Raw genomic sequence first — 25,044 nt, 5'->3', positions numbered from 1 at the left:
TAATGCATGTTCTTCATTGCATTCAAGACACCATACTCCATACCATCAATTGTTATTGTTATTGTGATTACTACTTTCAAGTTTCGTGACAAAATCTTATTGGGATTATGATGGAACCAATCGGAGAAGAAAGATCCTTGTCAGAAACACCAACTTGGGCTGTGGCAACTGTTGTCACTATTCTTGTTTCTCTTAGTTTCTTGTTTCATGGCACATTAAAGAAGTTTCTTAAGGTGAATCAAGATCTTCCCTTTTTTTCCATTGTCACTGTGTGTGTGATCCGAGAATTTCTAATAAGTTTTTCATGTAGTGGATGGCCAGAACCAAGAGAAAATCTCTGCTTTCTGCTCTGGAAAAGATCCAAGAAGGTAATATACATAGTACTATTCCCATAAACATTTCAAAATATGTAAAACTTACTATCAAATTTTGATGTCCATTTGAAGCAGAATTAATGCTGTTTGGGCTGCTGTCATTGATCATGGGTCATTGGATTATCTTTGTGGCGAAGATTTGTGTCAAATCATCAGCATTAAGCAGCATGTTCTTCCCTTGTGCAGTCAAAGACATTTCTGGAACAGCAGTGCAACACAATATTTTCTGGCATACTTCACACTATAATAACAGTGATTCCAAAGAGAAACTCCACATTGGCCTCCGAAATTATTGTCCTGAGGTACTACTTTCAATTCTTAATCAGCTAATGCAAGCAATCTAGTTTCTTTCAATTCTAAAAGTTTGTGACTTGCTTCTTCTTGTAGGGACATGAATCATTGGCTTCTTATGAGAGCCTTGAGCAGCTTCATCGCTTTATGTTTGTTCTTGCAATCACACATGTTACATATAGCTTTGTTGCTGTTGCCTTGGCCATGATCAAGGTTGAATCAGCAGTCATTGTTCAAAACTTTCTTCTTGATTTTCCTATTTTGTGGTTATTAGATACTAATATTTATGTCTTTTAGTTTCATTCAGATATATAGCTGGAGAACATGGGAAAATGAAGCAAAGACTATGGCTTTACAACAAAGCTTGCAAGGTTACTACTTTCACATTATATAACTTTTCATTGAGCTGATAATTAGTTTAATTTGTTATTTCTGATCTTTCTTTTTTGTTTAAGTAACTCCTATCAAATTCTGTTAGTTTAGGTACTCCACAAACTACATCAAGCATAAGATTGAATCGGCTTACAACGTTCGTCTTTCACCAAACATCCCATCCCTGGAGTAATCACAAAGTTCTTGTTTGGCTGGTATTCTACATACCCTTTCTTTCTTTTCTTGTTTTATCTTTTAACGTAGTGTTTGTTTAGAGGACTAAAACATGGTATTAGCAATTCATTGTGAAAGGGTCAACACAATCAAAGGAAAATAGCATCTCATATACTGACATTGATGATCCTACATTGCTTGCAGCTATGCTTCAGCCGCCAATTCTGGAGTTCTATCAACTGTGCTGATTACATGGCGTTGCGCTTAGGCTTCATTACTGTCAGTATTCTTTTGTTCTTGAAAACATATGAAGAAGCTAATGTTTCTGCATTTTCTTATTGCTATATGTATATACTTTTCTTCTGGTGTTCTGTAGAATCATGAACTTCCCCTGACATATGATTTCCACAACTATATGCTTCGAAGCATGGATGATGAATTTCGTGACATTGTTGGTGTTAGGTAATTGCTCTAAGATGCATTTGGAGCCTTTCTTTAATTAGTTAACAAATTTAGTAACTGTATAGTTGGACTTAGCTTAATTATAATTGAATAAAGATATGATTAAGTATATATTGCAAACATGCATATGATTATCAAAGCTAGCACATTGAAGGCTACCTTTATATTGAATCTCTTTGTTTTATTGTTTTTGGAAGTAAGAAATTGATAGCTTTCATTTGGACTTTTGACAGTGTGCTTCTCTGGATATATGCCATATGCTGCATATTTCTAAATTTTCATGGTAAGTTGCTGGGAGTATAAAACTTGGATCAAAAGCTTCTTGTTGAGAAAATGATGGTCTAAATTTTTCTACTCTCATTCAGGAAGCAACTTTTACTTTTGGCTTTCCTTTGTTCCAGCAATTGTAAGTCCTAACATGATGTATGTTGTGACTTATTCACTTACAATCTATCTTTTACACTCTACCAACTAACTTGTTTATTCAGTTGATACTCATAATTGGTACTAAATTGCACCGAGTGGTGGTAAAGTTGGCTACTGAAATAGTAGATCGTTGCCCTTATGTTAAGCCTCATCAGTTTAATTTGAGAGATGAACTCTTTTGGTTTGGAAAGCCAAGGTTTTTGTTGCGCTTAATACACTTGATATCCTTCTTGGTCAGTATGTATTATCATAAATTCTGCTTCCATTTTCTACCTTCCATTATTGCTTATACATAAAATTCTCTTAATCTGTTCATGTTTTCCTCTTCTTGTAATCTTGCAGAATGCGTTTGAGATGGCATCTTTCTTGTGGTCCTTGGTAAGATAACGTTATATGATTAGACGACTGTGTAAAACTTCGCGCGCAAACTACTAACTACTAACCATAACATTTCATTGCATAATCTTTTGAGTTGCAGTGGGAAATCAAAGAACCTTCTTGTTTCATGAAAAACAAAACCTTTATTGCAATCCGCTTATCATTCGGGTACATATACATTTGTTGTTAAACTTGTTTCTCAATACAGTTTTCTTCATGTGAAGTTGATAGTTGACAGATGTTAGATAACAATTTATTTCTCAATTAGCAACTTCATATGAAGATAACTACACGTGAGTTTCTACCATATAACAAATTTTGTTTCTTTTGATAACTATTCTACAGGGTAGTCTCACAAGTATGGTGCAGCTTCATAACATTTCCTCTATATGTTATCATCACACAGGTTAAGGAGATTCTTGTTGTTCATGTTGTTGTTCTACATTATTAGAAGTTGTTCTCAAAATGGTTGGTTATGTGAATGCAGATGGGGTCAAGGTTCAAGAAGTCAGTGGTGTCAGAGAATGTGAGAGAATCACTGTCTAAATGGCAGAGAAGAGTGAAGCACAAACAGAGTTCCCCTCAAGCACTGGTTTCTGAAACATCTCCATCATCGGATTCTGGTATCAACAATGCAATGGACAAGTTAATCAGTGGGGAAGGAACCTCCTCTGGAACTAAACATGATTATTCTTACTCTCATCATCATTTTGATTATGTCACTTCCAGAAGACAAAGAAATGAACCATTTCTTAGTCATGATGATGATGATGATGATTCATATCCTCTTCCACTTTCTTGAGATTATTTTGTTAACATTGTGAAAATTGTGATGAATTGATTTGGAGAACTTAGCATTATTACATCCAAAAAAATGGATGTGATTATAATTAAAATATTTTACACTGTCAATATATTAAAATTAAATTATAAAAATATATGGTTTTATAATATAAATTAAAGCTATTTTTACTTCCCTTAATCAAAATTTAACAATAATATCCAAGTATATCCCAAAATAATTTTTTTTAACAGCAAACTGAGACTAGTTCTCATTATAATTAAAAAAAAAAACTTATGATTAGCCATTTTTAATGTGAGGTAGTGCAAAGAGATTCATTTATACACTGAAACTGTGAAACATACGCGCCTGAAAAATAAAGTAAATAAGTGAGATTTTGCAAAACTCTTAGACATGTGTGCATTTTCCTTTCTTCAAGTTAGAAATTAGAGGAATCCGTGAACATGTAGCGTGGCAATGAAAGCCATGCACATTAATCAAAGTTTAGTAAGGACACACAAGACACGACAATTCCTTTCACATGTTAGTTAAGTTGCTCACTACAATAATATAAATTACACGTAACTGCTTCATATAATTCCTCAATCACCGTCTATGCATATTCATGTGACTCCTATATACCACTTTTTGGCCTTGTAAATCGTGAGCTTCAATAACTTAATCCATGCATCATAAACTGTGCACAAAAGAAAGTAGGGCTGTATTTATTCCGAAAATATAAAATAAAAAATATATTTTTTATTAATATTTTTTATTTATTAAAATAAATATAAAATACATAAATTTTATATCTTTAAATATCATATTTTTATTTATATCTCATCTGATAAATATAATTTTATATCTCTTTTTATTCTTCCGTCTGTATAAACAAACGCAAAAAAAATTTAAAGACGACAAGGGGAGTTGGGCCACTAGTCATAGTTAGAAGGTGTCAAAGATGATGTAGTCATTATTTTGAGTAGGACTGGGACAACCTTTTCAATTAACATAACAGTTATAGAAGTAAAGTACATTTCTTAACAGACATAGTAATTATTTACAATAAATGCAATTCTAAACTTACTTCTTCTTGAAAATTCCATCCTTCTCTCTTTTTGTATAAAGAAAACAAACAACCTCATGTGAAATTAATGGGTAAAAATTATTAGATAAAAATTTAGGTAAATTAATAAAATTATTTAATAATTTTTAGTTGTTAACTTGACGTAAAATTGATTGCATTTAAATTTTCAATTAAAAAAATATATGATAATTTTTGTTTATTTTGACATAAGAATATATGAAGTTCGTACAGAGAAAATAATAAAATATGGTTGTAAAAGAAAAATAAAAATTTGAGATAAATTTTATATTATTTAGTTGGGTGAAATGTGTGTTTTGTATATGATAAGAACAACCTACTTATAAGGTTAAAGAATAAAATCTAAATATAATTGCAAAATCAATCTGATAAAGATGAACCTAAACCAATTTAATATCAAACTAAATAAAATCAAAAGCAATCACATATATAATATAGTAATATACTATGATATTATTTTATTATAACATTTTTATATTAAGTGATTTAACTATTTTAACAATAAATAAATTTATTCTTATCCAATTAGATTATTATCACAACTATTCTCTACAGTTAATAAGAAGATATATCATCAAACTATTTAAATTGGTAAAATTGCATCTATATATTTATTTATATCATATAAAAATTGATCTAAATATATAATAAAAAATAAATTTTTGTCATATATATTACTCTTTGTATTTGTATCACTTCAATAATTTTACATACATAATAATTTTGCAATTTTATAATATAAAAAATAATTAAATTTCTATAGAATATTAATGTGTCATATACTCATATATTATCAACTGTTATAAACTTTAAATAAATTTTAATATACTATTAAAAAAAATTTTAAATTTCTTCATTAATCAAATTTAGTACATACTGTTACTCAATTAAGTTAAAAAATAATGGTTAAATATAATTATTATGTACATTAAAATTGTATTTTTTTGTATTTTTTCGAATAATTATATAAATCATATACAAATTGCTAGTCGAATGTTTTGTATAATATTTTTACATATTATCTAATTCATTTCTAAACAATAGAGCATGTTAAATCTATACTATATAGCATAATTAATTTTGCATATCAAACAGATATATTAAACTAAACAATCATATTAGGTGTATACTAAAATTATTCATTAGTAGAATATACATTATAATATAAAATATACATTAAAAATAAATACAAAATACACATTAAATGCTAATAAAACTTCCCCATAAAAGGCTTTGGCTTTTTGTATTCACTATCAAGTTTTCTGGGTTTGGAAATGGGAAAGAGAACGAAACCAGTTTCAGAGTATCTAAATGCTCTCTCATTGTTTTGTTTATATTGCAGAGTAGTGATTTCTGCAAAGCACAACACTGGAGCAGGTGTAGTCCCAGGCAAAATCAATGTTCATCTTGTTCCACATTCCCATGATGATGTTGGTTGGCTCAAAACTGTTGACCAATACTATGTTGGATCAAACAGAACTATTCAGGTTCCTCTTAGTCTCATACAGTTACTTGCATTGTTCTTTTAGTTTCTAGCCTCATTGGTGTATTGTGTTTGAATGTTTTTCAGGTGGCATGTGTTGAGAATGTGCTGGACTCTGTGGTTATGTCACTGCAGAAGGACCCAAATAGGAAATTTGTGTTTGCTGAAATGGTAATATATATATAGTATATGTTGAAAACTTATCTGCAGTTAACTTCGTGTAAAGTTGATTAAATGATTTGACAAACTTGACTAAAGTGTCATCTAACGGCTCTATTAACATGAATGGTATACTATGGCAGGCATTTTTCAATAGATGGTGGGTAGAACAAAATCAAGAGACACAAGCAATAGTGAGAAAGCTTGTGGATGCAGGGCAGCTAGAATTCATGTATGCAATTATTTAGTTAGTTAGTTAGTTAGTTATCTTTGATGTCAATGAGGAATGAATGTGATTGTGATGATGGCAGAAACGGTGGTTGGTGCATGCATGATGAAGCAACCACCCATTACATAGACATGATTGATCAAACTACATTTGGTCATCTCTTCATCAAGAAACACTTCAACAAGGTCCCTCGAGCCGGGTGGCAGATTGATCCATTTGGGCATTCTGCTGTTCAAGCTTATCTCCTTGGTGCTGAGGTGTGTTGTCTTCAATTGGAATGTTAAGTGTATTAAATCCTAATTGTGAGAGTGGTTGTTCTGAACAAAAATGAAAACTTTGATTTGATACTGTTCTTGCAGCTTGGGTTTGAATCTCTACACTTTGCTAGGATTGATTATCAGGATAGAGATAAGCGAAAAGTTGATAAATCTCTCGAAGTTGTGTGGCGTGGATCCAAAACATTTGAATCTTCAGCACAGGTCTTGATTGGAACTTGTGTACTCTCAATCATTTCTTTAGCTTAAAAATGACTAATTCTGTTGATTGTTTTCTGCAGATTTTTGCCAATGCTTTTCCGGTTCATTATAGTCCACCAGCAGGTTTTCATTTTGAAATCGATGATACCTATGATCCCATCCAGGTTCTAACATTCTATCTACTACTTGAAAGTTGAAACCTTTTGGATTATTGCAGATATTTTGTTAAACCAAGAGGCTCATTCATGCTATGTTACAATCTGTATGCAATTTTCAGGATGATCCTCATCTATTTGATTACTATGTTAAAGATCGAGTTGAGGACTTCATTGCTGCTGCTGTTGCACAAGTAATCCCATTATCTACAAGATCTTATGCTAATGCATAGTGCAATTTTCTTAATGTTCATTCCTGCCATTCAAAATTGAATAAATATAAAAGGAAGTGTGTTTAAAGTTTAAAGTTTGCTTGTACATATAATAGGCAAATGTGACTAGAACAAACCATGTTATGTGGACAATGGGCGATGATTTCCAATACCAATATGCAGAAACTTGGTTCAAGCAAATGGATAAACTAATTCACCATGTTAATAAGGATGGCAGAGTGAATGCTTTGTATTCTACACCATCACTTTACACTGATGCTAAAAATGCAGCAAACCAATCATGGCCTCTGAAAACTGACGACTACTTTCCGTAAGGATCTGTTTAAGGTTCTTTTCTTAATGAAGCAGCTCATGCTCTTATTATTGATGATGATTTATTTTTTTTAGGTATGCAGATAGAGTAAATGCTTATTGGACAGGATATTTCAGCAGTCGCCCTGCATTTAAGAGATATGTTAGGATGCTGAGTGGATACTACTTGGTATGATTCACATTGGTTTAATGATTTCACACTTCTTTGATTCTTATTTTACTCGGAGAAAATAAAATCAGTCTTTATGTATTTGTATATATTTCTTAAAAATTAAGAAGAATTGCAAAAGAATATGTAAAAGAAGCAACTAACAGCAGCTTTTAGCATTTTCAATCTTATAGAAGATTTGAACCTGAAATCATTTCTTTGTTTGGTCCTCAAAATACAACAATTCTGAACAAATGATCATTGCCAATATTTCAATTTTTCGATATAGACAGCGCGTCAACTTGAATTCTTGGCTGGAAAGAAAACCACAGTAAGCCAGATTTATGACCTTGGAGATGCTCTAGCAATTGCACAGCATCATGATGCTATTTCTGGTACTGCCAAGCAGCATACAACTAATGACTACATGAAAAGGCTCGCTATTGGAGCATCTAAGGTCAGCAGCATCAAATTTTGAAAAATGATCATAATCTATTTTTGTGTCCTACATTAGAATTTGTTTTCCAGTAATATAATTCTCCACATTGGTTTCATATAGGCTGAAGCTGTCATTAGTTCTTCTTTGGCTAATCTTGCTAGCAAGAATCCTGGAGTTCATCACTCAACACCTGCATCGGTATTTTCCCAGGTAACTAATTCCAAATCATACTACGGTTATGGAACAAACTCATCTTAACTGAATGATTTAAGCAGTCAACTGTCTTGTCTATGTGCCCTGCAAAATCATATATATATAAACATGTTGCATTGACATTCATTTTTAGTACTTGATTATCCAACTTATGTAAAATGTGTTTTTGAAGATTATGAAGTTGATCCTCATATTTTGCTTTCTAATCTGTCATTTGATTTTATCAGTGTCAACTACTCAATATCAGTTACTGCCCACCAACATCAGACAATAATCTTCAAGGAAAAAGTTTGGTAATGTTATTACATTTTTGTTTATGAATGTTGGTTAAATTTTTGTAATTTTATTATCATATCTTAATGCTTGATTCCAGGTGTTAGTGGTATATAATCCACTTGGATGGAATCGTTCTGATATTATCAGAATACCAGTGAGTATATGTTTGCTTATATTATTGTGGTTACTTTGTACATTTTTGCACAATGAGACTAGAACTATTCTCTGCTTTTAGGTTAATGATGCTAATCTTGTTGTCGAAGATTCGTTCGGGAATAAGGTCGAAACACAATATGTGGAAGTGGATAATGTTACAAGAAATTTAAGAGAATTATATGTCAAGGCCTATTTAGGATTCTCACCAAAGCAAGCCCCAAAATACTGGCTTCTGTTTCAGGTGTCAGTGCCTCCTCTTGGATGGACTACATACTTCATTTCTAGAGCACTGGGAAAAGGTATGTGCGAGTTTAATTTTGATTCATGAACTGTATTCAATCGAATTGATTCTTTTGGATGATCATATAAGCAGTATGGTTCTGTTTCTCATCTATATTTTCTGCTTCTGATATGCCTTTGTATATTGTCTTGAAATTTGAGTAGGCAAAGGTAGAAATGGATTTGTCTCATCACATTCAATCATTCAGAAAAACAAGACCATTGAATTAGGACCCGGAAATTTGAAGATGTCCTTTTCTTCCAAGTCTGGAAAACTTGAAAGGATGTATAATTCAAGAACTGGAGTAAGTAAATTTGCATGTTTATAAGGCAAACAAGAATTTCCATTTTTTTTTAATTATTGAGGTGTCATTCATGATAAATTTCACAACCAAAAAAATTCTACAATATTTATTTGTTAATGAAAATTGGCCTTCAACAAATTCATGCACCAAAGAAAAGGTTCTGGTTGACAAACCAAATTTTCCAGGTTGATATACCAATTCAGCAAAGCTATCTCTGGTATGGCTCTAGCGACGAGTCGGATCAGGTATTTGAATTTGATTCACAGAGTACTCATTCCAATGACAATTAAACCAAAAGAGTGTTCTTTAATATCAGTGTGTGTTTTTTCTCTAGGCTTCTGGTGCATATATATTCCGGCCTAATGGATCCTCTCCAAGTATTGTTTCAAGATCAGTAAGTTTCAGCTAGTGTACCAAAACTTAAATGTTATAAGGCTTTACTTTTTTATGCAAGATATTGTGGATTAATATGATATAATACAGGTGTCCTACAAGGTAGTTCAAGGACCACTAGTTCATGAGGTACATCAGAATATTAGTTCTTGGATTTACCAGGTTAGAAAATCTTATTATATATCAATTTATGTGAGAGTTTTGTTCTTAAGATGAGTTGCATGATTGGCTTATTATTTGTTTATGATAGGTCACTAGGCTCTACATAGATAAAGAGCATGCTGAAGTTGAATACACTGTAAGTCACTTTAGCACTATGCCTTTGTTTGGATTATGAACAGATAAGGTAATGAGTTTAAGACAAATTCATTTGTGCAGATTGGTCCAATTCCCACAGATGATGAAGTTGGGAAAGAGGTGATCACACAAATGACATCAAATATGGTTACAAACAAGGAATTTTATACTGATTCTAATGGAAGAGATTTTCTCAAACGGGTAAACTCTTAATTACACAACTTTTCTTCCATTGACAAAGAAGAATCCGGTGATGTAAACCGAAAAAAATGGTTATGCAGGTTCGAGGTTATAGGGAAGATTGGCCCCTTGAAGTTAATCAACCTGTAGCAGGAAACTATTATCCAGTAAGGCCTTCACTCAATTTATTTTTCATGTTGCTAATGATTGGTATTTGGTTTTTCTAAAAATGTTTTATCTTTACTTGTGTCTCCCTTTGCAGCTTAATTTAGGAATTTATATTAAGGATAAGAAGTCTGAATTCTCAGTCCTAGTTGATCGTGCCACTGGTGGCGCGAGCATTAGAGATGGTGAGGTGGAACTAATGCTTCATAGGTACAATACCAAACAACATGAAATTACATGTTATTTCAGTAAGATTTCATTGTATGCAGAACACTCACTCATAGCTTATTTTTCTTACCACACAAGGCGCATGCTCACCGAGGATGGCAGAGGAGTAGGCGAATCACTTGATGAACAAGTTTGCATAGATGATAAATGCCAAGGGCTAACAGTATGCCAACATCACCGATTAGTTTATATTTTTACACATCCTCCTAGCTAATTGATTCAATGAAAAAAGAATGTTCATGTTAAGGCATATATATGTTTGACTGAAATGCAGATAATTGTAAATCACTCTGAAGTAAAATCATTCTTTGTATTAGGTAAGAGGAAACTATTACATGGGCATCCACAAACTAGGAGATGGTTCCCGGTGGCGCCGTTCAACTGGTCAGGAAGTTTACTCCCCACTCTTATTGGCTTTTACACACGAGGTATGCCTTCATACTATGACATGATTTACTTGATATGTTATGCTACATTTCATTGCCAATTTGCCATATAACATATATTCGATGTTGAATAATTGATCAGAACATAGGAAATTGGAAGTCCTCATATTTGAGCAAAGGAACTTTGATGGACCCAAATTACAGCTTGCCTCCCAATGTTGCTTTGATAACTCTTGAGGTACACTTAGCTACAATAGTTTTCTGCTCTTGCATTGCACCCGTGCGCGCGCAATTCGTACGCACGCTCTCTTACTCGATGCATTTTGCAGGAATTGGATGATGGCAGTGTGCTCCTCCGTTTGGCACATCTATATGAGGTAAACTATTATAACTAATTAGCAGGAATCACTTGATGCTAACTTTCTTTCTGCTACCAAATTACTCAAAGTTTGCCTCATGTTTTTTCAATGCTAAACCAGCAAGGTGAAGATGCTCACTATTCAAGTTTGGCCAAAGTTAAATTGAAGAGAATGTTTGCCTCAAAAAAGGTAACTTAACACTCTCCCATAGATGAGTACAATGTGAAATTTTTCCCGTCCAAGTGAAGAACAGTTTTGTTTAAATGTTTGATTGGTAATTAGTGCTTTTTCCTCAAACATTTTGTAGATAAAGGAATTAAAGGAGGTTAGTTTATCAGCAAACCAAGAGAAGTCAAACATGAAGAAGAAGACATGGAAGGTTGAGGGCGACAAGGGGCAACAACCACCACCACCACTTAAAGGTGGACCTGTTAACAGTTTCCATCTTCTTGTTGAGCTTGGCCCCATGGAAATACGTACATTCCTCTTGAAATTTTGAAAACAATGTACATAACATTAATTAGTACAAGGATCTTCGTTAAAACAAAAATCAGCATCTTATGAATAATAATACAAAAGCAAAATTGAGATTATTAATGTCGGTCCAACAATATCATATCACCATTTTATTTAGGATGTTTTTTCTTAACACTTAAGATAAAAAAAATAAAATAAAAAAGGAACGTGTTTCTGTTTCCGAAGCGCGTAACATAACTGTAAGCAGAAATAAAATAAGATAAAGTTCATACCGGTATTCGGGCGGGAAGCTTCAGAAAATGAGTTGGCGCCACGCGTCAGTTTCCGATTGGTCCAGCTTGCTTCCCTCGCAAAAAGAACAACAATATGAATATCCACACCTGGGTGAGAGTGTTACTGAAGTGACAAGTTTCCGAATTTCGATCTCGTTCATCAATGGATTCCCTCTCCCAAAAACCTAAACCCAGAAACTCTCTCTACCCAGAAGTAATCGATTCCAACCCCGAAGCCAATTCGTCCTTCCAAAAACCTAATTATCAACAGCAGAGTTCTCTCTACCCTTCCCTTGACGTTGATGACCTCAGCGACCTTGTCCAAACCCTATTTCCCCGAAATGACACCGGAAGCAGCGATGGCAGTGTTCATTCGCCGTCTGCTCCACCGGCCGCTACCGAGGAGGTCCTCATCAGGATCCCCGGCGCCATCCTCAACCTCATCGACACCCACTACAGCGTCGAGCTCGCTTCCGGCGACTTCTCCATCATCCGCCTCCGGCAGGGTGACAGCGCCGTCGCCGTTTACGCCCGCGTTGCCGACGAGATCCAATGGCCCCTCGCCAAGGGCAAGAGGGATTGTTGAGGGAGCTGGACGCGGTTTTGCAGAGCTGTAGCAATTTCTCGGTGCAGAAGGTTTCTGAGAGTTCGAAGAAAAAAGGGGAGGTTCTAGATGGTTCATTGGCGAAGGAGACTTCGCCAAAGGATTTAGATTCGGCCAAGAAGAAGGAGATGTTGGAGGAGCGAAGCGCTGCGTATTGGACCACGCTGGCCCCAAATGTGGAGGATTATAGTGGAACCGCGGCGAGGATGATTGCGGCGGGTTCCGGGCACGTGATCAAGGGGATTCTTTGGTGTGGGGATGTGACTGTGGAGAGGTTGAAATGGGGGAACGAGGTTATGAAGAAGAGGATGAGCCCTCGCTCGCAGGCTCAAGTTAGCCCTGAAACCATGAAGCGGATTAGAAGGTTTGTTTGGTGTTATATGATCTTGTTATTGTAATAATGTTGTTCTTTCTTTGCTCAAAGTTTCATTTTTTAAATCTCTTGCTATTTAAAGTAGTATTTTAAAGTGTCTCAATCTTTTGTGATTGTTGTTTTCTAGCTAATGTTTTGTAGCCAAAGAAGTTAGAGTTGTTATACTTGTCTTTTCTTCTTGTTTATCAGTTTTGAGCTATTTATATACTTGACACTCTTTTTCTTTTCTGTTTTTCTTTTAAGGGTTAAGAGAGTGAGTAAAATGACAGAGAAGGTGGCAAATGGGTTCCTGTCCGGTGTCCTGAAAGTCTCTGGATTCTTCGCCAGTTCATTGGCAAACTCAAAAGCAGGAAAGAAGTTCTTCAGCATGCTCCCAGGGGAAGTTGTGCTTGCATCATTGGATGGATTCAGTAAGTCAAAGTTACATTGTTGCTTGTATTTGATATTGTTAATCAATATGCACCAGCAAAATCAGCAAAATATTGCTTGCTGCTTGGAGTTGCACACTCTATCCTATAGCTAAACACGAAATATCTTCCTAGTTACTATATGGGACGAAGGGAATAAGTAGATGACCCTCTATCTTCTCTGGACAAATAAAAGAAAATAAGATATAACTGTTAGCTTCTTAAGAATTTTCTTTTTGTGGGCTTCAAAGTTCATGCTTTCTATTTGTTATACATTTATAGGAATATAACAGAAACTGAATGAGGTGGAAATGGGATGTTTGCCTATATAGGAGTTGTTTTGGTAAATGTTACAATCTGTTTAGGTGTAACGTTGTTGGCTGCGTATTATATTTATTTTACCCTTGTAATTATATTGCATCATCTAAAGGATATTTTAGATGTAGAGTTATCTTATTTGTTTTCAAATAGTTGTGAAGTTTAGCATGAGATTGAAAAATATTTTAGTGTACACCGAGTTTGTCACTCATATATGTGCTTACAACAGAGGATGATGCCATTGGAATATCATAATGATTGTTTCATGTTTACTTTGTCAATCCCTTATCATTGGGTTATTTTGCAATCAGAATCTATAATTTGATTACAGAGACGTGTAAACTACATTAATTGTTTGGAGTTTGAGAATGCTGGTGTTTTGTCTATGATGCTGAATTGTTAGATCAGAGTCAGTTAGATTATGTGCCATTTTTTAGTTTTGATTAATCATTTAGTGCTTGTTTGGGCATCATTAAGTTGATAAAAAAAAAAATTTTCAACGAAAAAAGATCTTTTTTTTATTTTTTAGCGTGTTTGGTAAATTTTTAGTAGTAAAAGTAAAAGTACTAGAAAAATAAAAAAAAAAAACATATTTTTTGAAAAGTTACAATTTACATCTTTTTTTAAAAGATCTTTTTTCTTTAAAAGAAAGATGTTTTTCACATAACAAATAAACAAAAAACTATTTTTATATGGTTATACCCAAATATAATTGATAAAATAAAAAGATCTTTTTGCATGAGTTATCCAAACATAAAATTACTTTTACTTTTCTATAAGATCTTTTCTTAAAAGTTCACCCAAATAAGCCCTTAAGCATTTGAAAGAGAACATTAGAGAAATTGTGGAGATGCCGGCATGTGATATGAAGGTCACAGGTTCAAGTCAATCAACCACTGATGTCTGCATTGGGTTAGATGTTTTACATTCTCCCATTTGGGTGCGGTCCTTTCATGGACCTTGTGTAATGCAGGATGTTTTGCACGGGGCTGCCCTTTTTTTATTCCCGTAATCATTTGCTTTTCATCTAATCTCCTTGATCTGCATTTAGGTATTGTTAGGGCTTTCCAGCCTTGCCATAAATCTGTTTGTCTGTAATCATTTATATTTATCTGGCTGCACAATTTTATATTAGTAATTTTAAGATCAACTGGCGATGATTCTGTTGGTACTTCATATTTTACCAACCTAACTACTATTACACTGCTAATTTTTCCTGTGATAGATCTATCCTGGAAAAGTTTGAATTTCCAAATTTACATACTGTTTTGTGTTTTTGTTTTCTTGTAAACAGATAAAGTGTGTGATGCTGTCGAAGTAGCTGGAAGAAATGTAATGTCAACATCATCCGATGTAACAACTGAGCTTGTCAATCATAGGTAAAGTTTCTTTGATGTATAATCTAGAATTCTAGATCATAAAATAGGTATATTATTAGGATTTTAATATGTTGATTGTATCATCTGTATTTCCTAAACTTAAAAGCTCATGCTCTCTGGCTATTCTACTGTTATGATATTATGGGGGCATATAGTACACCAGTAATTTCACTGTGGCATGTAAAATCCTGCATCAAATACCCAGAGCTCAAGGATTGCATTGAATTTGGTGTAATTTTATAAGAAAATTACCAACAAAAGAAACCAGCAGAGCTTTAAAATTATATAAGGATTGCATTTTGGTGTATTGTTAAATTGTTATAGGCAAAATTCTTTCCTTGATTTCCTTTCTGATGTGAGTCCAGATGAAATTTCTTTTACAACTTAGAGAACGACATCCATTCTAGGAAATCTTTTTGGTGTTTTATTTTCATTGACATTAGATGTGTGGTTGAATTTCCATTCGTTCTCTAACAGTTCGGAAGTGATATTGGACATTTTTATACTGCAGATATGGAGATCAGGCTGCTGAGGCGACAAAGGAAGGGCTTGGTGCTGCTGGTCATGCTTTGAGTGCTGCTTGGGCTGCTGTCAAGATTAGGAAAGCTCTTAACCCTAAGAGTGCTCTTAAACCTACCTCCCTCGCCAAAACTGGTCTTAAAGCTGCAGCTGAGGAATTTAAGGCCAAAAGTTCCAAGTAATTATGCGAAGATTAGTTGAATTTAATTTTATGTAAAGCTTATGTCAGCTTTCCATTACCTACTTTTTTCTCGGAGAGAACATGAGAAGTTGAGAACATAAACATATCATTTGTTGCTTTTAGTGTATTCATGTACATGTGTAAAGTGTGGCTATTGTATTTATTTCTCTTGTGGCATGAAAAAAAATTCACTAATGTTTAGGGATGAATGTTAGAAATTTTAATGAAGTTTACATTTGATTCTGAGCTGCATGTATCCTTTGTTGGCATAAGTTGTTTCCAAAGTGCGTTTATAGTATCATACCACTTTCACTTTCTGTGGAACGAGGAATATTATGCTACCTTTAGTTTCTACTCCAATTTCAATGTGCTTAGAACATTGGAAGATATTGCACAGCTGAGTGCTGGAAAATCAGCCCTAATTAGTTTGTACTTTCATTATCACTTAAGGTAGTTACACATCATTTTCTCATGTTATTTTCAGTATTTGGATCTACTCAGATTGATATAAATACGAGATTTATTGTCACCTAATCTTAATACATTGCTTTTTCTAGTGCGATATTTTTGCACTTTGATCTTTAACTTTATTGTTAACTATCTTTGGCTACTCTTTTTTCACCTAATCTTATTTATTCAACATTTTCTGATGTGATATTTTGCAGTGTGTTATTGATGATGATTTAAACACTCATTTGATCCTTACTGGCTCCTTCCTTCTATATCAGTTGAGACAATGACATAAATAATAAGATTATGTGACATTTAGGTTTGCAAAACAAATACTAAATTGTATTTTCCTTTACTTAAACTTACTTTTCCACCGTAAGTAACAAGGGTTCCAAATGGTTCACATTTTCTGAAGATAAGCTCTACTTTTGTTTTTTAATTGTGTGACATCTTTATCATATTACGTAAGAGCAAAATGAATTTTCTAGAAGATATAAATTGTAATCATATCTATCATTAGTGCATCTATAATTTAAGCAAGCATCTCCACATGTCACAATCTGAAACGAAAATTGACATTGGAGGGAGGATCATATCAGTGGTGGACCAAGCAACTCTTGGACTTCACCTATACGTGATTCACATTTGGGGAATTAGGGTATGGGCATAGTTAGTGCCCTATGGCCTATGGAATAATATAATTTGCTGTTAGATATGCTTAATAATAATCTTTTTAAGGGGTTTGGGAAGGGTAAAGCATTATTGGAGAACCAACTTATCTAATCCCTTTTGAATGTGTACCACACAGCCTCTCATCAATTTTTCAATGTAAGATAATATTCTAAAGTCTTTGCAGCGAATCAAATCTTACTTTTGTGTGGAAACTATGTCCCCTTTATTATTATTTATATTGTAACATGTATCATATTCATATCTGGTACCTAACTAGACCCATGTTAATTTCATACTATTATGCTAAGCCTAAAACGCAGTATGCTAAATTTTTACCAGCAAGTTTGTTACTGGTAAATATGATTGTGACCTTGGATTGCTTGAACTTTTTTAGAAAATAAAAGTAATTATTATTTTTATCTATGAATATTCTGAAACACTCATAAATTAATTAAGAAAAAGTTGATATTATATTTTAAAAAATGGATTTAGTAGTCAAAATTATTAAAACACTAAAAAATTATGAAAAATTTTAAAATGACTTTTTCAAAATAATAATAATAGAATGAGATTTTTTTTAATTTTTACTAGCAAGTAGGTTAGTGATTTCTACATATAATTGTGGTGTTGGATAGCTTGACTTATTTAAAAATATTAAGAACACCGGAGTGAGGTATTTTCTTATTCCTAGTGTAGGACAAGAGTCAACCATTTTTTAAAAAAAACATAGACATGCTTGTATCCATAAATAAATCATGACTTTTGTAATTGTCATTGAAAATGCCTAAAAAATCCTTTCAACAAAAATTATATAGTATTTTTTTTCGGTCATGAAAAACCTATATAGTATAGGAAAAATTTTAAATGTATCGAAAAACAACGGTATTTCAATTGTTTTAACCGTTGATTTCAATTAATATATATTATATATATTTTTTATAATTCAGATCAACAGTTAAAACAATTGGAACACTGATATTTCCGATACACTTAAAATTCTTCCTATAATATAATCAAGAATGAATGGAACACTCAAAAGCTAGTGTTGCCACTCGTTAGAGCTTACGGTCCTCGGGAATTTAATTCCTTCTTTGACCCCCAAAAAAATTGGTATCTTCATCCTTGGAATAGAACTTATCAAAACTTGATTTGATTATAAGTGGGCTATGTATGTGTCACTAAATTTGGTCCCTTTATCCATCCACTATTGTGATGGTGCCCTAAGATTTTGCATATCTATATAGCTATTTGTTTTGCTGGGTTGTTGCCAATATGCTTGTCATTAATATAGTAATTCAAAGACTATTTTAAGTGGCTATATCTTTCATGGATTTCAACAAATTGGAAAAATGAATTAATATTATATACACTTTCAACGTTAATCTATTCTTATAAACTAATAATTTACTTGATTATTATTGCCTTATCTATCTTGAAGAAAAAAAATATAAATAAAACAAGTTGAGAAAAGATTAATAGAAGTTCTCTTTTTAAGAAAAAGAAACAAGAGAAAGATGAGTTTAGTAGGCAAAGGAAATTAAAGTTCTCCACTTGTTTGTACTAACGACGAACATTATATAATTTTTATTTTATATATATATGATATTGTTTATCATAATTAGGTCATTATTATTATATTGCATGCATTTTATTTTTTCGTTACATATTAGGTCATGTTTTATAGCGACACAATGGAAATAGAATACAATAGAAAATTTGTGTCACAAAGCAATTCAAACCTTTTCTTTTCTTTTCCACAACACACACCATTAAAAAGGGTTTAACCCTAGTGCTTAAATTCTCTATCTTCTACTAAATTTTAGAGATACACCATGAAAGAGGTTCCTGTGTGGATTGGTGAGTTGGAGCACAAAGGTTTGTTGTAATTCTAGAGATTATATTGTTTCATTTCATCTTAGACGACACACCAAGTGCACTCCTAATAGGCCCACATTTTACCAACTATGGTTTTCTTTAATGTACCCACATTCGCATGCTTCTAAATATTTGTGATCAAAGATCACGTATTCATTACTAGCTACCACCACTTATCATAAAATACTATTGGTGGAAACTCAGGTGTATTCAATTTCACATGAAATTGATATCTGAAAATTGTTAGATAAAAATTTAGTGAAATTTATACAAATTAAATTAAGTTGATACCAAAAATAAGCCAAAACATATGCGCACACACACATATATACATTATTTTTACATATTTTTAATGTGTATTTATATGAATAATTAATTTGGTGACAGAATTTTTTATATATATACACCACTACATATTATACATTATTTAACTCATTTTTAACATACATTTATACGAGTAGTAAGCTAGCTTGGTATTTAATTTTTTGTATATATATATATGGACAATTTACTATAATAAATAAAATAGAAACCAATTTTACTAGAATGCACAAAATGAAAAATGGATATCAAAATGTATTTTTTTTATAATTTATGTAAACTGCGTCAGGAGTTCCGCGATTTACAAAATATGCGTAATTCGCTATAGGGGTGTCGCGGATTACGTGTAAAAAGGAGCGAGCATAAACCACAATAGGGATGTCGCGGTTTACGTGTGGGCGTGAATTGTGCATAAACCGCGAGAGGGGTGTAGCGGTTTATGCATTAGTATACAATTTATATAAATATAAAACAAAGTGTATGGTTAACAAAAAACATACATTAGATACACCTAATTTAATGGAAATAAACTAAATACAAACACATATAATACAAAAGTACATGGTAAAACCGACATACATAAGTATCATCAATGGAAACATAAAATAGTAAGCTACGGCTCCTGCCTGTCCTCATCTTAGTCGTCAGAGTCATGTCCAAATGCGCCCAGGAGATGCGACCCTGTACCACATCGAGCGGCCCGTCTCACTTTGGCGGACCTCTGACGCTGCTGTGCTGAAGGATCAACCGGCATGCCCACGCCATATGCAGATGCAGGCGTCCCTCCCATGCCCAACCAACTGTCATACGGACTCCCAACAGGCTCATTCAGGTCTATATGTAGTTGGGGCTGGAATCCATGAGGGTCAGATATCTGCGGCTAGTACCACTGCATATCATCCATATCTGGGCGGTATCCCTGCGCAACGTCCATCTGGGGCGGGTCTCAGGCACCTGATTCTGTGGGGTCTGGTGCTGAAAATGTGGAGGGTCATCCCGAATGAGATCTGCAAAGTCGGAATAGAACTGTGAACTTCCAACCTCGTGGTCCATATCCATCATGAAAGTTGGACCCGCCAGGTCATCATACATCTGGCCATGGATGTCATGGTATATCTGGGAGGAGCTAGAAACATGTGTAAGAAGAACCTCCTGGGTCTCCGCCCTTGCATGCTCAGCGAGTCTATCACCAAGACCAGCAGATGTCCCCCCTGATGAACCACCCCGACGCTGAGGACGGCCACGCCGGACACGGTGATCGGCATGTCCGACTCCATCGCCGCTGGATCTGTCATCCTGGATCATGTCATCCAGCCATCGTCACTCCTGGTTTGTAGCTCGGGTACCAACACATCATCGCCGCTCGACACGCCTGTCAATTGGCACGTCTGGCATGGGCACCCTCGAAGGAGCCTGTGATGACCCCCTCTGAACAACATCCTGTGAGATTTCTTCGGCCCTAGGATCGGCAATCAAGGAATTTGGTGACAGAAACCTAAGTGCAACTCTGTACCACCATTGTAGAAAGTCTGCGGACGGCCCGGGATCAAGCACCCGGGGGATACTCAGGACAGCATCGACCCTGTTCTGCCAACTAAGGTGTCATAGCTGGTAGTAGCTCGGGAACCATCTGTCTCCACCCCTCCCATCATTGGCATGGAGAAAATCAATGTTCGAGGCTGGCTCAGGCTCGTGCTGAACGCCACCTAGCTGTGGCAACACCCTATCCACCTGGTGCCACTCAATGACGGCGAAGTATATCAAGAAAGTACATGCATGCCATAACCGACTGTGCTCCTCGGTGAAAATCATTAAGGCACCCAGATATAGGTAAACCATCCACGGGTAGTCCCAACTGGTATGCTACATCCTGCAGCGTGATAGTGCACTCTCCAAAGGGCATATGAAAGGTATGTGTTTCAGGACGTCACCTCTCAATGAAAGCACTAACTAAGGGTTCCTCCAACCAGAACCACCTGGCATTGAGCCTCGCCAGGTGGTACAAATCCGCCCTCTCCAAATATGATACAATCCTGTCATGCAGAGGCATGTTCTGCTACCTCCGAACACTATATATACACCTAGTCGGCTGGAGCATGTCACATAATAAACTAAACATATAAAAAATCCAACAGTAGTTTATAATCATCTACCACATAGCTACAATTTTAAAGTTTAAACTGGTAATAAACACTTCCTATTTTCTAATCACCAAATTTAATGAAAGACATAAACGATTAAAATAATAATTTAAATACCATATTTTTTGATTAAAATAATAATTTAAATCTAAATTTAAATACATTAACTAACAATAACAAAACTAAAAATAACCAAAACAACGAAAAATACGAACAATATTATATAAAATACATTAACTAAAAATTATAATGCTAACCTCTTCGTTTATGCCCCCAACCACGTGCGCAACGCCGTTGAGCCTGTATAGACTGCGTGTCTCCGCTATGGTCTCGACTCCGATCTCAACTCAACTACTTAACCACACTTTTTTCTCTTTTCCATTCTCTAGAAAACCACTACTTCTCTCTCTAGAATACTTTTTCTTTCAGCACAAATGTAATTCACGAGACCCATTCAGCGTATTTATAGTAATGCATAAACCGCTACACCCTTCTCACGGTTTATGCACAATTCACGTCCACACGTAAACCGCGACACCCCTATAGCGGATTACGTGTATTCTATAAATTGCGGAACTCCTGCCGCAGTTTACATAGATTATGAAAAAAATGCATTTTAGTATCTATTTTTCATTTTGTGCATTTTGATAAAATTGGTTTTCATTTTATTTATTATAGTAAATTGCCATATATATATATAACGTATGTTTTTATATAAAAATATGTAATGGTTGATTATTTTTAGTATATTGCGTGTGTGTATTGAGTTTAGTTGCTATCCACACTACTATATAAAAGAATTGTATATTATGATCTAATTAAACATTTGTATTTATGGAAATTTTGAATCAATGATAAATGAAGTTAAATATGTTGACTAATATGACACATTTTGTGCATGATTATTAAATGTATATGTTGAAAATAAAAATTACAACTAAAACACAAGCTATAAGTTGTGTTAATTATTGAATACTTTTACATTTGCTCGAGGGTTATCATTTGGTGGACTTTTAGCTTAGAATGAGGTAATAGTATGGGGTATCACAAGTATGACGAAAAAAAAAAAATCATAGCATATATAGAAGTCAGAAATTAATTATTGAAGTTGTAAAGCATCCGTGTTGGTTCATATTTCATTCCATAAGTTCCATATATCTGAAGTCTGAACATGGATTGCCAAAAAGGTATTATATTGAAATGTGCATATACAGATATCGCTTCACATAAATGATGGCACATCATTGTGGCGTGGGTCAACTAGCAATCTAGCATACACTTAAGAAGACTAATATATACATGTACCAAACAAGATTTTCTTTTCATATATAGCTTTTAAAAGATAGATATTTTCATATGAAAATAATAATTAAAATATTAATATTATTTTAGATAAGAATCATTGTTTCATAATATCGATTAAACAAGTCTATTACGTTACTAGTTTAATGAAGTTTAATAAATATATCATTTAAAAATATAAATTTAATAACTGGAAACATTGTTAATTTATGACATTAAAGCAATACATTAAAAATAATAAATATCTAAAAATAATTATCGAAAAAGTGTAATAAATGAAAAAAATTGAGCATGTAATATACAATTAAACAAAATTATCGTCTAAAGCACTACTAATTTAAGGATCGAAGTGTGTTCACAAATTGTCTTTCCGGCCTAATTTCAATTTACTACAGATTAGAATCTCAATAACTTATTAATTTAAAAATCTTATATCAAGTACGAACAAATATATATTATATTAAATAATTTAATTAAATAAATTAAATTATTTAAGTATTTTAAATTATTTTTAGGATCTAATTAATTTGTATTCTAAAAAACACAAGTTAAAGTTATTAATAATAAAAAGTTTTAAATAATTTATTTTAATAAATACATAATAAATATATTAAAAATTTAAATTTTGTAGTATTTCTATAAAAAAAATTTAATTGATAACTTTATCATATATCTTAAAAATATTTGTTAGTTAAATCTTTATTTTTATTAGATAAAAATATTTTTACTAAATAGTTATTTTATTTTATTTTTTAAAGATGGATTCTATATATTGTTTGTTAGTTTCATGAAGAGATTCGGATCCAATGACGTGGTGCCAAAGGCATGCATTGTCTCTTAGCCTCCAAACTCAAATGGGATGAACAATGATTGCTCCCTTGAAAAGAGACCACACCTCATAAATTCAAAGTCGGTGTATAAAAAGATTTTGTTAATCTATTTTTTCAAATGAACTTCAATATATAATATTTTTACTCGTGAAAGTAATAAGTTCATTGAATTCAACGAAGATTCGCTTCCAAGACAAGAAAGAAAATTCGGTTATAAACAAGTGCTATAAAGTACCTTTCTCCAAAAACAACGGATTCTCACTCACCATATAACTCTACATTGAGAAATTCTTCGCAATACTTATGAATTGGAAGAGTGGGCCACCATACACGCTTCCACTTCATATTTACCATGATATTTTTCAGTTCGAAGGGATTAAGAACTAATTCATTACGAATGCGAATTTTATTTAAATATTTATCGTTATTTAAATTATTGTGTATATAAAATATAATTTAAATTTTTTATATTTATTTAAGTAGATTAGTGAATTGGTTATTCGACTAAATCAAGCGAGTTAATTTAGTTGCCTACGATCTTGATTAAAAACTAATTCGTCGTAAATCTATCGTGGACTATTAAATTGTTACATACATAAAATAAAATTTAAATTTTCGACACTTATTTAGACGGATGAATAAGTTGACTATTATTTATTTATTTCCTATCATTATTTACCAACATACCATCCAAACAAAACATTAGAAAACTTTTTGGGCTGCATGGCTTTTAGGGGTGTGTATGGGTCGGGTGAAACTGAGTTTGATGTGATTTAGATCCGACCCGAAATATATACCGAACCTATTTATTAGACTCGAATCCAACCTTAAACTCGATGAAATCTATACATTTTCGGGTCACGATTATATCGGATAAAAATCGGGTAAAAATCGAACCATTAACATTACATTACCTTGATACCTTCTTATAAGTTAGCATGTGAAAATATCCAAATTTCCAAGACTCCAACTATTATTTGATATGGTAAAATTCACTTAGAAAAATATAACAATAACCAACTCTCTTCTAAAATTAAAACATAACCATAATCAATACTAATATTGTCTAATAACATGAAATATTTAAATCAATACAAATAACACAATATTATGCATTAATTAGTTTAAAATTTTATGCATTTTAAACATAAAACATTAACTTATAGTCTTATAATAACTAATAACACAAAATATTAAAGTTTACATTACGTAAATTCTATATAAGAATAGCCATCATCTATCACTAATACACAAAATATTAATTGTGTATGATGATCGGACTACCGGGCCGATTTCGAATGACCCGAACCCAATCCGAAATAATGACAAGATCTATTTTTAAAATCTTTACCGAACTCTAGGCCCAGTAAAATCACACCAAATTAGTCCATAAAATATTTAGACCCGAGCCAGATCTTCAAACCGGGCTGGACCATGCCCCTAGTTGCTGGGTTATAGGTTGTTTTTGTTGTGGTTCAAATGGTTGGATTGGGCAAATCAAGAGGAGGAGGTGGCTGACAAATGTGGCATCTGATAAAAGCCACAAGCATTTTGTTATCAATGTGGATACCGAATAAATATTGCCACTTAATAAAACCAAGCCCTTACATTACAAGTGCGAAATGACACAACTCACAAGTGAACATAGGATTTGTTTATATCACACTTACAAAATATCAATTTAATTTA

At 33.3% G+C, this 25,044-nt stretch overlaps 3 protein-coding genes across 4 annotated transcripts; all 3 read left to right on the top strand.

The window, feature by feature from the left end:
- The first annotated feature begins 62 nt into the window (after nt 1–62).
- On the top strand, nt 63–3,319 carry LOC107487345 (MLO-like protein 4). The gene is made up of 15 exons (XM_016107960.3): nt 63–233; nt 311–368; nt 450–676; nt 762–878; nt 973–1,036; nt 1,149–1,252; nt 1,416–1,490; nt 1,588–1,673; nt 1,907–1,956; nt 2,039–2,079; nt 2,162–2,332; nt 2,442–2,477; nt 2,578–2,645; nt 2,823–2,883; nt 2,965–3,319. Exons 1-15 carry the CDS (start codon nt 108–110, stop codon nt 3,277–3,279), a joined length of 1,599 nt encoding a protein of 532 aa, XP_015963446.1. The 5' UTR covers nt 63–107; the 3' UTR covers nt 3,280–3,319.
- Nucleotides 3,320–5,637: 2,318 nt separating this feature from the next.
- Nucleotides 5,638–11,822, top strand: LOC107487309 (alpha-mannosidase). Of its 2 annotated transcripts, XM_052262185.1 has the most exons (29): nt 5,638–5,850; nt 5,934–6,017; nt 6,149–6,237; nt 6,317–6,491; nt 6,594–6,713; nt 6,791–6,874; nt 6,988–7,059; nt 7,194–7,408; nt 7,486–7,579; nt 7,848–8,015; nt 8,118–8,207; nt 8,438–8,503; nt 8,584–8,640; nt 8,722–8,766; nt 8,884–8,941; nt 9,087–9,226; nt 9,412–9,471; nt 9,561–9,620; nt 9,710–9,781; nt 9,870–9,917; nt 9,998–10,117; nt 10,198–10,263; nt 10,359–10,471; nt 10,568–10,652; nt 10,807–10,917; nt 11,018–11,113; nt 11,205–11,252; nt 11,355–11,423; nt 11,542–11,822. In XM_052262185.1, the coding sequence occupies exons 1-29, from the start codon at nt 5,638–5,640 to the stop codon at nt 11,731–11,733; spliced, it is 2,910 nt and encodes a 969-aa protein (XP_052118145.1). In that variant the 3' UTR covers nt 11,734–11,822. The 2 variants fall into 2 exon arrangements, with proteins under 2 accessions (XP_052118145.1, XP_015963414.1); XM_016107928.3 differs by having other exon boundaries at nt 8,722–8,941.
- A 235-nt stretch (nt 11,823–12,057) lies between these two features.
- LOC107487473 (protein EARLY-RESPONSIVE TO DEHYDRATION 7, chloroplastic) lies at nt 12,058–16,010 on the top strand. Its single transcript, XM_016108117.3, is given in 5 exon segments — nt 12,058–12,543; nt 12,546–12,951; nt 13,204–13,370; nt 14,980–15,064; nt 15,576–16,010. Coding segments are annotated over 5 exon segments (1,245 nt in total). The 5' UTR covers nt 12,058–12,146; the 3' UTR covers nt 15,766–16,010.
- The last annotated feature ends 9,034 nt before the right edge of the window (nt 16,011–25,044 follow it).

This window comes from Arachis duranensis, chromosome 5 (genome assembly GCF_000817695.3).
Source record: "Arachis duranensis cultivar V14167 chromosome 5, aradu.V14167.gnm2.J7QH, whole genome shotgun sequence".
NCBI classification, from domain to species: domain Eukaryota; kingdom Viridiplantae; phylum Streptophyta; class Magnoliopsida; order Fabales; family Fabaceae; genus Arachis; species Arachis duranensis.
The sequence above is the reverse complement of the archived record's forward strand: the minus strand, read 5'-3'. Positions and strand labels throughout refer to the sequence as shown.